The 17235-nt window shown below is 42.1% G+C and overlaps 1 protein-coding gene across 1 annotated transcript in view; it reads left to right on the forward strand.

Moving 5' to 3' along the window:
* Positions 1-17235, forward strand: part of CDK8 (cyclin dependent kinase 8) — a 60231-nt gene that overhangs the window by 38627 nt on the left and 4369 nt on the right. The window contains exons 5-9 of the mRNA XM_073662458.1: positions 8731-8788; positions 10328-10459; positions 14094-14237; positions 15441-15510; positions 17012-17084. Coding sequence (XP_073518559.1) covers positions 8731-8788; positions 10328-10459; positions 14094-14237; positions 15441-15510; positions 17012-17084 — 477 coding nt within the window. The remainder of the gene's footprint in view (positions 1-8730; positions 8789-10327; positions 10460-14093; positions 14238-15440; positions 15511-17011; positions 17085-17235) is intronic.

Below are 17235 nucleotides of genomic sequence, written 5' to 3' on the forward strand. Positions count from 1 at the left end.
GTGATTTCTCTTTGGACTTTATATCATTCTAAGCTATTAAAGACTGCAGAGTGTTTATACACTCTAAAACAGTTTTAAGCAGAAAAAAATACTACTAATCCATATACAGATCCCTAGAGTGCAGAAGATGGATTCCTACTTTCTATTAGAGCAGATGGGGCTCAGCGCTCAGTTGATCGCTTCTATGCCTTCCATTCAGCGGTCAGTGGGGATAGCTGCACAGCAGATGGGGCACAACACTCAGTTGATCGCTTCCGCGCCCTCCATTCACCTCTTCGTAGAGAGTGGTGCACAGCAGAAGGGGCACAACGCTCAGTTGATCGCTTCCGCGCCCTCCATTCACCTCTTCGTAGAGAGTGGTGCACAGCAGAAGGGGCACAACGCTCAGTTGATCACTTCCGTGCCTTCCATTCACCTCTTCGTAGAGAGTGGTGCACAGCAGAAGGGGCACAACGCTCAGTTGATCGCTTCCGCGCCCTCCATTCACCTCTTCGTAGAGAGTGGTGCACAGCAGAAGGGGCACAACGCTCAGTTGATCGCTTCCGCGCCCTCCATTCACCTCTTCGTAGAGAGTGGTGCACAGCAGAAGGGGCACAACGCTCAGTTGATCGCTTCCGCGCCCTCCATTCACCTCTTCGTAGAGAGTGGTGCACAGCAGAAGGGGCACAACGCTCAGTTGATCGCTTCCGCGCCCTCCATTCACCTCTTCGTAGAGAGTGGTGCACAGCAGAAGGGGCACAACGCTCAGTTGATCGCTTCCGCGCACTCCATTCACCTCTTCGTAGAGAGTGGTGCACAGCAAAAGGGGCACAACGCTCAGTTGATCGCTTCCGTGCCTTCCATTCACCTCTTCGTAGAGAGTGGTGCACAGCAGAAGGGGCACAACGCTCAGTTGATCGCTTCCGCGCCCTCCATTCACCTCTTCGTAGAGAGTGGTGCACAGCAGAAGGGGCACAACGCTCAGTTGATCGCTTCCGCGCCCTCCATTCACCTCTTCGTAGAGAGTGGTGCACAGCAGAAGGGGCACAACGCTCAGTTGATCGCTTCCGCGCCCTCCATTCACCTCTTCGTAGAGAGTGGTGCACAGCAGAAGGGGCACAACGCTCAGTTGATCGCTTCCGCGCCCTCCATTCACCTCTTCGTAGAGAGTGGTGCACAGCAGAAGGGGCACAACGCTCAGTTGATCGCTTCCGCGCACTCCATTCACCTCTTCGTAGAGAGTGGTGCACAGCAGAAGGGGCACAACGCTCAGTTGATCGCTTCCGTGCCTTCCATTCAGCGGTCGGTAGAGATCACTGCACCTAGAGTAGAGTTGTTTTTTGCTAGAGGCTGGCTATCTTCATCCTGAGCTTCTGTATAAATAAATATATAATCTGACACATGATGGACCCCATTACAGTCAAAGGGGCCCTCCTTCCTTTGGCATCAGTTATGTCCTGAATCGTGTTTGGGACATGAGCAGGAAAGAGAAACGCAGGTGTGATCTCAGAAGAAGCCGATTTACAATCTAACTTCTGCATGAAGGGGCACATTTATTTTCCTGCTCTGATTAGACGGTCCTTGCTTGTGTGCAGCTTTATACTTGGAATTGGATCCCATCATCTATATTTATCACAATGGAAAGTTTTGCCGCCTATCTCGTTGTGCCATGTCTCTTCGATGTGTCCCAGTTTACAAAGCCACAATCAATAGCTCCCTACTGTCACTAGATTACAGCGAGCAAGCGGAGGCTTCCATGTACCCTGCTGCACAGCAGTAATGTCTGGAGAGCCGGCGCGCCCCTGTTGTCTTAATCAGCCCCTGTTCTTGTTAAGTAGAAGCCCCTCTGTTCATCTACTAGGAACCACCCAGCTGGACACCCTCCTAACCTTTTATTCTTATCTTGCGTGCGTTTTCTCATTACTTGATGTTAAAACGATTTCTGCAACCACATGTGAAGCTTGTGTCTGTAGCCTCTGGTAAGTTTCCATATGGCGGTAAACACTCAAGTTGGCATTTACTCTTTTTTGTCGCTTGGTATGTCACTGTCCACAAGGAGAAACGTTACCCCTTAGACCCCGGTCAGAAGCCTCTCACACCTTTCACTGATGATGGTCGGCACCCCGAAACACATTGTCTGCAAATTGAGATTCTGGTTTGGCTTTTATCATAAGTCCTGTGACGAGGCTCTTTAAAGGGTCAATATTGACTTTAAGGATTGCTACTTCCAGTAGGTGGCGCTAGAGTTTGTCCTCTTCCTCTCTGAAGAGACAATTTGCTCTTTTATCACGAAGCTCCTTTGAGACAGATCCACAACTTTGTTATATGTACAGGTGGCCTGTCACTCCGAAAAGTACAGCACGTATTTCATGTTAAGTTTGCACAATTAATGAGGATTGCGCTAGACAAAGGCAGTAACTGAGGATGAGGCAGACATGTCTTGTAATCTGCTTTTATTTTCAGATTTTTTTTCTTAGGGAACCTGTCACATGCATGAGATTTCCAAAACCATCAATCTGCCATTAGTCTGCATTTTCTTTCCTGCATTTTCTTAATGCAAGGTGTCAGGTTGGTCTTATGTCCTAAAGTAACTTTTAATGGTTAGTACTGCAGCCTTGCAGCGCTGGGGTCCTGGTTTCAGATCCCACCAAGGACAACATCTGCAAGGAGTTTGTATGTTCTCCCCGTGTTTGCGTGAGTTTCCTCCGGGTTCTCCAGTTTCCTCCCGCACTCCAAAGACATACTGATAGGGAATCTAGATTGTGAGCCCCAATGGGGACAGTGATGTATGTAAAATGGTGCTATATAAGTGGCGAATTACTCACTTATATAGCGCCATTAAATAAATGTAGTCATGAGTCCCATGCCTATTACCTTCTGCCAGGTATCTAGTTGGCACCTCATCTAAAAACCAATCAAATGCAAACTCAATACTTTAAGTTGATGGGGCAGAATTACTAAGTAAAATTAGAACTAAGCAACAGCATGTTTGAAAAAGACTTGGGTATACTAAGAGATCACAGACTGCACATGAGTCAACAGTGTGATGCCGCAAAAAAGACCAATACAGTTCTAGGATGTAATAAGAGAAGCATAGAGTCCAGATCACGTGAAGTAATCTCCCTCTTCTCCTCCTCCTTGGTCAGGCCCATCTGGAATACTGTGTCCAGTTTTGGGCACCACATTTAAAAAAAAAAAAAAAAAAAGACATTGAAAAACTGGAGCAAGTTCAGAGAAGAGCTACCAGGATGGTGAGCGGACTGCAAACTCGATCCTACGAGGAACTGTTAAAGGATCTTGGAATGTTTAGCTTACAAAAAAGAAGACTGAGAGGAGACTTAATAGCTGTGTACAAATATCTGAAGGGCTGTCACACTGTAGACAAATCATCCTTATGGAAACACGAGAAGAAATGGAATGAAACCAGAAAGGGAGGAAATACGGATTAGATATTAGATTAGAAAAGCTTTTTGACAGTGAGGGTGATGAAAGAGTGGAACAGGCGGCCACGAGAGGTGGTGAGGTCTCCTTCAAATGAAGTCTTCATACAGAGGCTGGACAGACATCTGTCTGAGATGGTTTAGTGAATCCTCCATTGAGCAGGGGGCTGGACACGATGACCCTGGAGGTCCCTTCCAACTCTACCATTCTATGAGTCTGTTTGAAGCCCTCACTACATTAACAGTCTGGTTGCTGTAATCAAGCCCCTTTCCTCCAGGGTGGGATTGTGGCGTGACTTTTTTTTTCTATATAACACTCCATCCAGGTTTTCTGGAAGAGGGTAATTAGCAGGGCCCCCTCATGCTCATTAGAAATTGTTTTGGGGCAGAAGTCTAAACCTAAAAAGGACATCCATGTCAAGAAAGACAGGAAAACATTCATGGTGTAATGCTGCCAGTGTTGATAATGAAATGCTGTGAACTGATGGCTCACTGGCCAGAGCCAGAACTGTAAAATCTTTCCAGAAATAATGCCACTCGTGTTTACGGTCCATGTCAGACATTGCAGCTCCGCTTCCTTACAATGCACAGCCCATTGACGAGAATAGAGCAGATTCTGGATGGATTCTGCCTCGAGCAATTTGGGATGTCTACGGACCCAGCAACTTACACTTCAGATTTTTTTCAGGAGGGGTCCATACAAATGGTGTTCAGTCTAAGTACTCTGGCTTGATTATCATCTCAGGATTCCTGTGGGATGGTAATTTGTAGAAAATTCCAAGAAAATGAGGTCACTTAAAGCGTTGGGACCTCAAGAAGAGCAAGTTCTTGCATATTGGGAAAAGCAGTGGTGTGGCCTGTTATTCATTTGGCATGTACACACGGTACATAATGGACACATTAAGTGCCTGGTTTGTCTTATTTTCTAGGGTTCATTGCAATTCGTTGGCTTGGCTTTGAGAATTTTTGTATTGGAAAATGCACATGCTAAAATTTCCCATGTATATAAATCCTCTCTGAAGCATGGTATTTAGAAACCATTTTTCTCTTGGGAGGTCCGGGACCCCCACTGAGGTGGCCACTCATGTAATGTTCTGTTACCCTGAAATGGAAAAAATTTACATAAACCTTCAAGGGCTCTCCTTGTCCTTAATGCCTATTCATCTGAATGGAAAGCATTTAAAGGCACCTTCGCATTGAAAATAAGAATGGAGTGACTGGTCTTGGGGGTTGTTCGGGGCCCCAATCAATGTTGCCTTCTTATTTGGGGTTGTTTTCATAAGTTGAAGCAGATACTAATTCTGAAAGTAGTGAAGGTTTCTGAAAAATTTTGCAAATTTTTGGTTCTGCCGTATGGATTTTTGTGTGCACTGCCTTTAGTAGAATACTGATAAAAAGTTTGCTTGAACAGCTAAATCATTACTTTCCCAAAAAAATGACTGCAATCTGAAATTACACATGCCGATCGACATCTTCCCAGACAATCAGCTATAAGAGGCCCCCGCCCATACCCATTAAACTCTCGACTGAATCCGTTGAAATCGGTGCGTTCGGCCGACAAAGTCCTCATGCATATTATAATAAAGTGTAACTCGCACCCATTTCACTTTTTGCTAAATAATAAAAAAAAAAAATTGGTCATCGACATGTCAATAGCGTTCTTTAAATGTCATAAAAAGAGAAAAATGAACACCATAACAATCAAGTGTCCTAAATTTACGGCTTTTTGTCCTAGGCTTTAACCTTTCACCATGGTAATTCAATGGCGCAGGGTTCAGGTTCCTGCTGTTCTGTGGAAGCAGGTTGGGTTTTGAGCTGCCGACATAGCCGACTGCTCTGTGGAAAAGATTCAAGCGATTTGCTACACTTCTGTAGTTTTTTTTTTTTTTTTTTTTTTTGTTGCTACAAAACGTACAGTGAGCACTATGCAGCAAAAAAGCATTGGCATTTCAAATCTGCTGGGTTCTGGCAAACCCAGATCAGCAACCCTGGTATTTCCAGTGTTAGGTCAGAAGGACAGGGTGGACAGCAGTGTAAGCAGCCTCTTCTTAACCTGGGATCTCCTGTATGCGATCAGAATATACAGTACACACCAAAAGTTTGGACACACCTTCTCATATAAAGATTTTTCTGTATTTTCATGACTTTGAAAATTGTACATTCACACTGAAGGCATCAAAACTATGAATTAACACGTGGAATTATATACTTAACAAACAAGTGTGAAACAACTGAAAATATGTCTTATATTCTAGGTTCTTCAAAGTAGCCACCTTTTGCTTTGATGACTGCTTTGCACACTCTTGGCATTCTCTTGATGAGCTTCAAGAGGTAGTCACCGGAAATGGTTTTCACTTCACAGGTGTGCCCTGTCAGGTTTAATAAGTGGGATTTCTTGCCTTATAAATGGGGTTGGGACCATCAGTTGTGTTGTGCAGAAGTCTGGTGAATACACAGCTGATAGTCCTACTGAATAGACTGTTAGCTGCTTTTTTTCTTGCCATAATACAAATTCTAAGTAAAGTGGCCATCATTACTTTAAGAAATGAAGGTCTGTCAGTCTAAAAAATTGGGCAAACTTTGAAAGTGTCCCCAAGTGCAGTTGCAAAAACCATCAAGCGCTACAAAGAAACTGGCTCACATGAGGACCGCCCCAGGAAAGGAAGACCAAGAGTCACCTCTGCTTCTGAGGATAAGTTTATCCGAGTCACCAGCCTCAGAAATCGCAGGTTAACAGCAGCTCAGATTAGAGATCAGGTCAATGCCACACAGAGTTCTAGCAGCAGACACATCTGTACAACAACTGTTAAGAGGAGACTTTGTGCAGCAGGCCTTCATGGTAAAATAGCTGCTAGGAAACCACTGCTAAGGACAGGCAACAAACAGAAGAGACTTGTTTGGGCTAAAGAACACAAGGAATGGACATTAGACCAGTGGAAATCTGTGCTTTGGTCTGATGAGTCCAAATTTGAGATCTTTGGTTCCAACCACCGTGTCTTTGTGCGACGCAGAAAAGGTGAATGGATGGACTCTACATGCCTGGTTCCCACCGTGAAGCATGGAGGAGGAGGTGTGATGGTGTGGGGGTGCTTTGCTGGTGACACTGTTGGGGATTTATTCAAAATTGAAGGCATGCTGAACCAGCATGGCTACCACAGCATCTTGCAGCGGCATGCTATTCCATCCGGTTTGCGTTTAGTTGGACCATCATTTATTTTTCAACAGGACAATGACCCCAAACACACCTCCAGGCTGTGTAAGGGCTATTTGACCAAGAAGGAGTGATGGGGTGCTACGCCAGATGACCTGGCCTCCACAGTCACCAGACCTGAACCCAATCGAGATGGTTTGGGGTGAGCTGGACCGCAGAGTGAAGGCAAAAGGGCCAACAAGTGCTAAGCATCTCTGGGAACTCCTTCAAGATTGTTGGAAGACCATTTCCGGTGACTACCTCTTGAATCTCATCAAGAGAATGCCAAGAGTGTGCAAAGCAGTCATCAAAGCAAAAGGTGGCTACTTTGAAGAACCTAGAATATAAGACATATTTTCAGTTGTTTCACACTTTTTTGTTAAGTATATAATTCCACATGTGTTAATTCATAGTTTTGATGCCTTCAGTGTGAATGTACAATTTTCATAGTCATGAAAATACAGAAATTTCTTTAAATGAGAAGGTGTGTCCAAACTTTTGGTCTGTACTGTATACAGGTAGCACAACTTCCTACACATGAAGGAAGGGGGCGGTGCATCTACTGCACATGCTCACAGGCACCTGGGTTATTAATATACAAGGAAGGTTTTGGTCAGGATAACCAGATGGTGGGCATTTTATTGTTCTTCTTTGATTGGTTTCAGAAACTAAACAAGTTTGATTTGCTCATTAAAGGTATTTAAGAATTTTTAGAGTATTTTATTTTTCTCAAGAGAACCCCTTTAAATTTGTGTCATGTTCATCGATTATCTGTATAATGCTTCTGAAAATAAGAATTCCTTATTGCACCAAAATATTTTGTGTTCAATTTGGTAAATGGGATACTTCACCAATGTAACGTGCACCACCTTGGTGTTTACAGTACTATATTCTGATTTATTGTATCTAGTTTTTGTTGTATGATCGTCAAAGGAAAAATCTATTGTTTCTGCGTTGCTAGTGATTAGTAGCCGCCTTTAAGTCACTCCACAAAGCTAACCAGGACATGCCACTTTTCCAATCTATGGGCAAAGTTAGTCTGGACTCCCAGCGATGCAGACCTGTAGTACAATGCGACCTTAGACTTTGCACCTGCTCAGACAATGTGCTGCTGTACTGGCATTGAGAATTAATCAGATTTGAGCGGCTGAGAGGCTTATCGCCTCCGGTTGTAATGCTGGCATAGTTGGCCTTGCGGTTGGATTGTTATCCAGGGTTGAGCACTTGAGCTGCACCTGTGGTTCATGTCAGGTCACATTTTTGTTTGCCTTGAAAATGGCAATTTTATTTTTGTGCACTTGGCACTTTTATCTAATTTATGTATTCAGTAAGTTTTACTAATGTAGGAGCAAGAAAATATCTCGTTAAGGGGCTAGCGTATAGTTCTGTTTTTTTTAACTTGTCCGTAAGTTATCCGGCTCGTTAGACCATATCTATCTGTAACAGGCTCAATGGTTGGCTATTTCTGTGCCCCAAGGGTTAGTTATTTTTTCTTATTTCTTGCATTGCACTTGAAGGATCGGTCACCAGGTCAAGTGCACAGTTTTCGCGCTCATTTTATTCCTGCTGCTCCCTTGAGCACTCCTTTTTTTTTTTTTTTTTTTCTTCTATTAAAGGACCTGCTGATAGGTCCTCTTTAAGCTGACCAATGACGTTCCAGCTAAAGTAAAGTGGACTGTAATGTTATTTCTGTAAAAGAATAAATAGATGGTGTACCTTTTTGACACCATCCATCTCTAAAGGTTTGTTCATGGGAGCATGCGTTCCGTCAATGTACCCAACGGACCAGTTGTATCCAGTCTCGGCATGCATTGGTCTGGTCTGTTTTACAGAGGGGTAGCTTCTGCACCCATCCACGAGGAGAGACAACAAGGTAGAGTAAGGAGACTTATAGGCCAGAGGAGCATTGTGCAGCCTAGAAGTCTCCTTACACTGGCATGTCGGGCCTGTAATGATTTGGAACTTCATGACTCTTTGGGAGACAAGGACTGCCTACATGACTCTTAATTGTAGAATATGCCATAATGAGAGAAATGCTGAAGTTATTTTAGTAGAAATCTGCTTGTTTGTTCTTTATACCTCCTAGCACTGATAATATCACATTCTCTTTCTCTTACACAGAAACCCGCTAATATTTTAGTCATGGGTGAAGGTCCGGAACGAGGACGAGTAAAAATAGGTTTGTTTAAAAAAAAAAAAATTAAAAAGTCTTGTTTCATATCTCTAAATTGCCAAGGAGACTTTGTGTAGGAAATAGATTTTCCTTTGCACTCGGGTATATCCATTTATCAGATTAGTAAACTGTTACACACTGATAGCAAAGCTCTGCTATTAATAACTGGATTACTAACATGCGTGAATGTCATGATACAGAATTTATAAAGGGCACGGCCTGGGGTTTTATTGCAGTTTCTCATGGCCATTAAAGACTTGTAACCCAGAGAGCAAATAACTGGGGCAATCAGTGAGTGCCCATGGTGTTAACCGGAGCTGAATTTATAGTGCTGCTTCGCCTTAAAAGCGAAGTACACCTTTGCACAGATTTTTTTTTTTTTTTTTTATTATTCATTTGCGTTTTAATTTCAAAGTTAAACCACTTTTCTCAAACCTGTTTCTACCATTTTGATGCTGGAAAATGTAAGTCCTTTATCTATTTCAGCGCTTTTGAAAAATATGAGCAATCCCATCAGAGCTCCTGGTTTGGACAGCTCTCTGCACTTATCGCCATCCTCTTTGTTAGAGGTCGCAGCTTGTAGGGGAGTTGTACGCAGATCTATAGTGGAGTAGGAAGAAAGCATCTACAGTCTCAGTGAGGGTAAACAGGCTATAGAAATGGAGGAAAGCACTTGAAGTAGGTGCAGGTTAGAAGCTGTGCTGATATGAGCTAATTGAAGTAGCCGCACCCTGGATATATTCAGAGCTCACATCCAGCCTATATTACTGAGAGAGACAAAGATATTAGGCGAAAGATCAGGGGATCTGAAAAGTTATAAAAAATGGAAACCAGAGCTTAGTGCAATTTTATTAGTTAAAGGTAACTCTAATGTATATAAAAATATCAGTTTTTCATCTTAATTGGAACCTGTCAGGCGAATCATGCTGCCCAAACCGCAGAAATATTCTTTGATACGGCTGGGGACCGGAGTTAAAGCCAGTCCGACCAACTCTTCCCAGTGCTGCTGCAGGTGATTGACAGGTCTCTGCCTCACTTGTACATAGCAGCAGCACTGGGAAGAGTCGGCCAGGATCAGAGCTAGACTAGTCTCTTTGGAGATCCAACCAGGCACCCTAGCCAATGAGTATTTTCTCTGAAATGCTTACGGAGAATCATATACTTGACTGCAATCGTGCAACCTGGCTGCGATTCATGCTACCCATAGTTTGGACAGCATGAATTGACTGACAGGTTGCCCATCTCCTTTTAAAGTGATTGCATAAAGATTCCTTTTATTTCCCCTAAATACATATCTAAGGATCAGTTTCCTTTAAATGAGGGCCAATTGATTTGGTGTAAGACTTGCCATAACTATTGGTTAGCTTTTTTTTTTTTTTTTTGGGTCCCTGAAATATTTCTGAAAGACCCAACACAAGAGCCTCAAGACGGGGGTTGATTAGCGTGCATCTAAAATCCACAAAAAGCAATGCACAAGTACGAGCTTATAAATGGTAATCTGCCTGCTTCTTAACGCACGTACGTGTTTCCTTTTGTTTTTTGCAGCGGATATGGGATTTGCCCGATTATTTAATTCACCTTTAAAGCCTTTAGCTGATTTAGATCCCGTAGTTGTTACATTCTGGTATCGAGCTCCAGAGCTGCTCCTAGGGGCCCGACATTATACCAAAGCTATTGGTGAGTAGAGAAGATGGATGTGAGTTAAGATCATTCTCATAGATCTTTCACTATGTATGTATGTCTGTATGTCTTCCGCTCTGACCTTCTTACATGGAGTAGAATTTTGATCTGCATAAATGGGTGAGAAAAAGAATCTGAAAAAGTCAATGAAACAAAGATCCCAAAAAATAGCAAAACTTTATTAAACACACAAGTAGCTATGTGGTGGCTAAGTAGGAGACAGAATCACACAATACTAAAACCAATGAGACAAACCAAGTAAAAAAAAAAAAAACCATGGATGGAACCTACAAGGTATATATTTAATCAATTAAGACTCCCCCAGAAGAAGCGTAGGCGAAACGGCGTCTGGTGTGGGAAGGACACAGCAACTGTTATTCCCTTTTGGTGGCTCTTGATCTAGGTAAAATACCATTTACTGTCAACTTATATAGATTGTTTGCCACCTAGGACTAGCGATGCATTATCCAGGTACTGGTTATATATAAGTAAGAACTTTTCATACCACAACTCATATTGCACTTTGAATATGTAGCCACATTGATGGATGGGGCATACATAGCTTATTTATATTTTTTTCCTTGATTTTTTTTTTTTTTTTTTTTTTAAACCTCAAAAACCTATTTTGCACTTGCATTTGTTTGTTGTTTAAAATTCTGTGGATAGTTAGTGTATGTATGTATATATGTATGTGTATGTGTGTATATGTGTATATATATATATATATATATATATATATATATATATATATATATATATATATATATATATATATATATATATATATATAAATATATATCTCCGTCTTATTTGGGTTGAGTATACCTTTCCTGTGTCCCTCCTTTTTTGAAGGTTTCTTGCCCTGTCTTTTTTTACATTGTTCCATTGTTTTTATTTATCTATGAATATAAAAGTTATATTTTAATTATCTAGCTTTAATCTCTTGCCTGTGAAGTATCAGATGTGTAAAAAAGGTAGACCAGAATACGAACAAATGGATAGCTATATACCTTAGTAGATCCAGCCAGGAAGTGTGGCACGCACCCCTACTGGCTGGACCTACTAACTTATACCGCTATCTGATACTTCGCAGGCTATCACGACCTGATTACTGTACTATTTCCTTATTCATGTCACTTTCTTTGGCCAACTCCTATTACATGGCATTCAGAGCTCTGCTACTTCTGCAACAAAGAAAACTGATTGTATCACAACTGCTGCATCCAGTAAGCTTAGTGACACATTGCTGGAATCAGGGTCTCTGTCCCTACATCATGCTGCTGTCAGATTACATAGCAGCAACTTGCTGATGGAATTCCATTTAAAAAAAAATCTCATTTTGAATTTCCACTCATAATACTACTTGCAGCTGAGCGTTTGCTACAGTATTATCCAGGCTATGCCTTATCTGTGTAAGGGAAGCAGACTGGACTGCAGTCCGATTCTTTTGTGACAAGCAGTCCTAACAGAAGAGATTTTACTGCTGTTGAAATTGTTTTTGTTTACTAAACAGACAAATGGAACGTCAGAATGTGAACAGTTCCTTGTAGAATATTTTCTAGACCAGGTGCAATTGTAGCAAACCCTGAGCTGTGAGAAGTACTGGGCCTGTGCTTTCATTGTAGACCGTTTTTCGTACAGAAGGCTTTTTTTATACACTTATTTGTAGGGTGGGTTCACTCTAACCTTCACTTATGACTGTGATTAGTTTGCTGCGGTTTTCTTTGCCATACAGATATTCTGCCAAGCAAAAACTAAAAAGGTCAGAAGAATCCTCTCGTTTCTTTTCTTAGGGAATTTCCTCCTTCATTATCATCATCGTTGAAATGTCAAAATGCAAATCCTAAAAGATGCGTTTCATGAATATTACATTTTTTCTGGTTACATTTAATTACGTTTTTAATTGAACATCTCTCAGTAATCTTAAAGCGTTTACCTTAAAGGGGATTTTTGCTTTTATATAAAGGGACAGTCTATTTTTTTTTTTTTTTTAAATTTCCTAACTGCTGCCAATGCAATAAAATAGAGTAAATTAGGTTTCATTTTTTTTAAGTCCCTGTGATCATATCAGATCTGTGTTTTACTTGTCCTGCATCCAATCAGTGGCTTTAGCGGTCTTGTGATGAGGCTAGTAATTGGCATGTTATTGCTGCAGAGAAATAAACACTGAGGCCACCAAAATGGCAGAAATAGAATTATGGATAGTTTTATTATTTTTTTTGCATTTGCTGTGGTCATGGAAGCCTCAAAAAAATTCAGGTAATCCCTTTCAATTTCTGCAACTTCATAAAACAATTGTTTAAAGGGAATCTGTCAGCAGCAATTTACACCCCAAACTATTTATATGCTCATGTAGGTCTTTCAAAGACAAGTCCAGCAATACCTTTTACATGGCCAGTCCGTTCCTCCGGTACTGAAGAAATCTGCCTTGGATTTGTGATGCAAATGAGGCTGAAGGACTATAGTAGATCTGAAGCCTCTGTCACTCCAGCTCTATTCCCCGTCCAGTGTCGCCGCCTCTTGCTTGACTGACAGCTTATTTGCCTGAAGTCACACAGCATAGAGGCAGTCAGTCAAGCTGGAGGAGATTTCCGAGAAAATTTTTGGAAAAATGTTGTACTGCTCCCCTAAAGGGTAAAACCATGTAAGGATACTAGCGGCTGCTGCCTCATGATTGGTGGGGGGTGATAACCCAGATAAACTTGACTGGCAAGGAATATAAAACATCTTAAAAGTAGGCTGCACGACTGGAATTAAGTCTCTTGCTGAGAAAAATGTGGATAAGGGTTTTTCATTACTTTACGCAATAAGAGTCTTTTTTTTTTTTTTTTAACTGGGGGAAAAAAAAGATAAAACATATGGAGACAAAAGTATTTGAAGCCTGAAATGCGTGCCAAGTGGCTTGTGACCGGCCCACTCGGGGTTTAAACTCAAATTTAAAAAAACAGAGGAGAATGGGACGGGGCGTTGTGAAGAAGTATAACCGTAATGTAGACAAAGATTATGGAGATATGTATGAAAAAAGATAAATAATTGCGTGAGAAGTGGCGGAGAAAGGGAGAAGAAATAAAATAAAATTTGGTGTAGCGATAAGTGAAGATCAGCGGCGAAACGCATAGTGTAATAAAAGACCCCCTATCCACATTTTTTACAGCAAGAGACTTCATTCTTGCAGCCGAGTTTTAAAGTGTTCTTATCCTTATTGGAGGAGCTGGCACTGGACGGGGGGGAATAGAGCTGGAGTGACAGAGGCTTCAGATCTACTGTAGTCCTTCAGCCTCATTTGCTTATTAATTCCAATACTGATTTCTCATTGGAGGAACGGGCTGGACTTGTTTTGGAAGGAGTTACATGCACATAAAAATCGTTTAAGGTGTGAAACTCTTTATAAGACTTCTACCTATTGTATATGAATGGAAACACTCAAAGGTCGAAAATGTTAAGATGTAATGCATCACACATCTGAGGTTTTGCTACTGTGTATCTGGTCTATCTGAACTGTGGACTCCAGGCCTGATATATACACTGATATTGTATTAACCCCTCAGCTTCTCTATCTGGTTGGCATTGTACTGTGGCCAGCATGTACTGTGCTTTTTATGAATTTTTGCTATTTTTTTTTCCTTCTCAGATATATGGGCTATAGGATGTATATTTGCAGAACTTCTAACATCTGAACCAATTTTTCATTGTCGTCAAGAAGACATAAAGACTAGTAATCCTTACCACCACGACCAGCTAGATAGAATATTTAATGTAATGGGGTTCCCTGCAGGTACGGCATCTGGATTTTATTGCTGATTATTTCATGTTAAACTTATCCATGATATAATATTATGTTACTGGAGAAGTTACGCGTTTTATGGCTTACTGATATATACAAGCATGACATAAGAATAATATACTCTCCTCAACATTGAAATTGCAACACCAAGAAGGAAAAGTTTGAGTTATGGAAATGACAGGATGGATAGATGTGTTGTTGATATGCAAACGATGGAAATAAAATCCTCAAAACTTCTTGATTTATTCAGTAACGAGTGTGAGCGCCACACTCAGAAATCCCCACACCTATACACCTTGGCTGCTATCAGAGGTTATTAATGGCTGTCTGAAGAATGTTCTGCTGCACTGAATGCACTTGAAAACAGAAATCATCAAGATCAGCTGCTGGCAGCTCCCCTTGCAATTGCTGACCGATTATGTCCCAGACGTGCGCGATGGGAGACAAGCCTGGAGACGCTGCAGTCCGTGTTGGCACACTTTAAATCACGCTGGCTGCTCACAGTAGCATGAACAACATGTGGCCTGGCATTATCGGATTTGAAAAATAGTTCCTGGGACACTGATTTGGTCTTGAAACCAGTGGTTCCTCCATTTCTCCAATGTAATGCCGAGCTGTTAGTGTATCTGCAATAAAGACTAGAGGGATCTGGCCACAGAAGTGTGGTGTAGTATAATATATCGTAGCTGGACCCCTCTAGCCTTCATTTCAGGTACACTAACAGCTCAGCGTTACATTGATTTGTTGCGGCCATTTTTCAACACAAAAACACCAGGCTGCATGTTGCTGTAGCTACTGTGAGCTGCCGGTATGACCTTAATGTGCTACCATGGCCTGCAGTGCCTCCGGACCTGTGTTACATTCAGCACTTCTGCAATGTCATTGGTCGGCAATTGCGAAGGCAGCTGCCAGCAGCGGATCTTGATGACTTGTCCAAGTGCATTCAGTGTGATGGAACATTCCTCAGACAACCATTAATAGCCTCATTGATAGCAGTCGAGACTGTAAGTGCCGGGATTTCTGCACGTGGTGCAGAATATTTATATTGAATAAATCTGGGTATTTTGAAAATGTTTCCATTTTTTTTTATCGTTTGCATATCAGTAACATGTCTATCCTTCATGAGAATACTTTGTGGTTAGTTATATTGTAATATGCTGGATTAAAAAATTTTTTTTTATGTTATTTTTTTAGAAAAAGACTGGGAAGACATCAAGAAGATGCCTGAACACTCTACACTTATGAAGGATTTTCGCAGAAACACGTAAGTTGGTAGATAGAATGGACTACAAATATTTTTTTACTATTATACATTGTGGATCGTGTGTATGCCTGTGGTACGTTGATTCATATTCACTGCATCCTCCACCAATTTTAAGAGAATCTGTAATCAGGATCAGACATGTTAAACTAAATGTATGGGCATAAAGGAGCGGTCCCACTGGTTTAATGGGTACCTCCACTGTAGATAGCCGCAATAAGCTGTTCGGCATCAGGCCGGGACTGGGTGGGACTGTGGGTAGGGTCTCCGGCTCTGCTCCAGCCCCTCAGCTGCCTGTGGTGTCAGTATCTTATTTCGCACTGTCGCGGTCTCAACCATGGGTGGTACTTGCGCTCATTCACCTCGCGGCAGCTTCAGTAAATGGCACTGTTTTGGCGCTTGTGCACATTGATCTCCCAGCAGTCTTCAGTAAAATGGAGGTGGCACAAGCGCAGATTGAGATCTCTGCTAGTCATTGAGCCTAGATCTAAATCTGTGCATGTGCCGAAATGGCACCATTTTCCTCAAGCCCACTGGGAGGTCAATGTGTGCAAGCGCCTCCTGTGGCTCCGGCACAAAATTTTGAAACAATAGCAAGATACAGACACCAGAGAGATAGCTGGGGGGCCGGAGCAGAGCAGAGGACCCTACCCAATACACAAACAGCTTATTGCACACAATCTTCTAAAGAGAAATAAAGAACAACCAGGTCGCAGATTTTTACAGTGAAGGTACCCATTAAACCAGTAGGACCGCTCCTTTATGCCCATGCATTTAGTTTAACATGTCTGATCCTGGTGACAGGTTCTCTTTAATAGAAATCGGTCACTAGGATTTTGCTACAGAGCAGCAGGATGTAGGGGCGGAGACCCTGATTCCAGTGACTGTTTGATGCAGTTTCACTAAAATCCCTGTTTTCTCTACCGCAGATCTACCAAGCCTCTGAATGCTGTGCTGTGTATAACCCCGTCCACACCACTGATGGCTGCCGATCTGTGGTGGGTGCGGGGTTGCACCACATGATGACTTCCTGGCACCTAGTCCTCTGTTTTATCAGCAGGCGATTTATCACTAGTGATTCTATTAATAAAAACTGCAACAAGCCTCCCTGTAAGTGACACATTGCTGGAATCTGGGTCTCAGTCTCTGCACCTTGGTGCTCTCGGATTGCATGGCTGACAGATTCTCTTTTTAAAAGGTTATTCCCAGACTTGTAGTCCAATGGACAGGTGATTCGATTATTAACCCCTAGGGGTCTGACCATGATCCAGAGACCAGGACCCTGTCTTCAGTACGACATAGTTGTTCACGCTCCACCTGAGCTCCAGTCTCTGTATACGGGACTGCCGGAAAGAGTAGAGCAGGCCGGTCGCTCCTCTGCCCTCATATAAGAACCATGCTTATACGTGCCCATGTGTAGATGTTATGCTATTTGTATGTGGCCATAGCATTTCTGCATATAGATTGTAAGGCCCACTTTATTTCCCTTTTGTTAATGTTTCAGTTATACCAACTGCAGCCTTATTAAATATATGGAGAAGCATAAAGTTAAGCCGGACAGCAAAACATTCCACTTGGTAAGTGTTATATTGGCTTTATACGTTCCCATTAACGGTGGGGGGTCTTGTATAAATGTGCCCTTTTAACTCTTATTCCCCAGGATGGTTTCAGATCTAATTGATCTACAGTGACAGGCCTGGTTTGTGTCATGGGTAGTTTAGTTGATTA

This window comes from Phyllobates terribilis, unplaced genomic scaffold, assembly GCF_046119375.1.
Source record: "Phyllobates terribilis strain yellow unplaced genomic scaffold, ASM4611937v1 Scaffold_2__4_contigs__length_985480577, whole genome shotgun sequence".
NCBI classification, from domain to species: Eukaryota; Metazoa; Chordata; class Amphibia; order Anura; family Dendrobatidae; genus Phyllobates; species Phyllobates terribilis.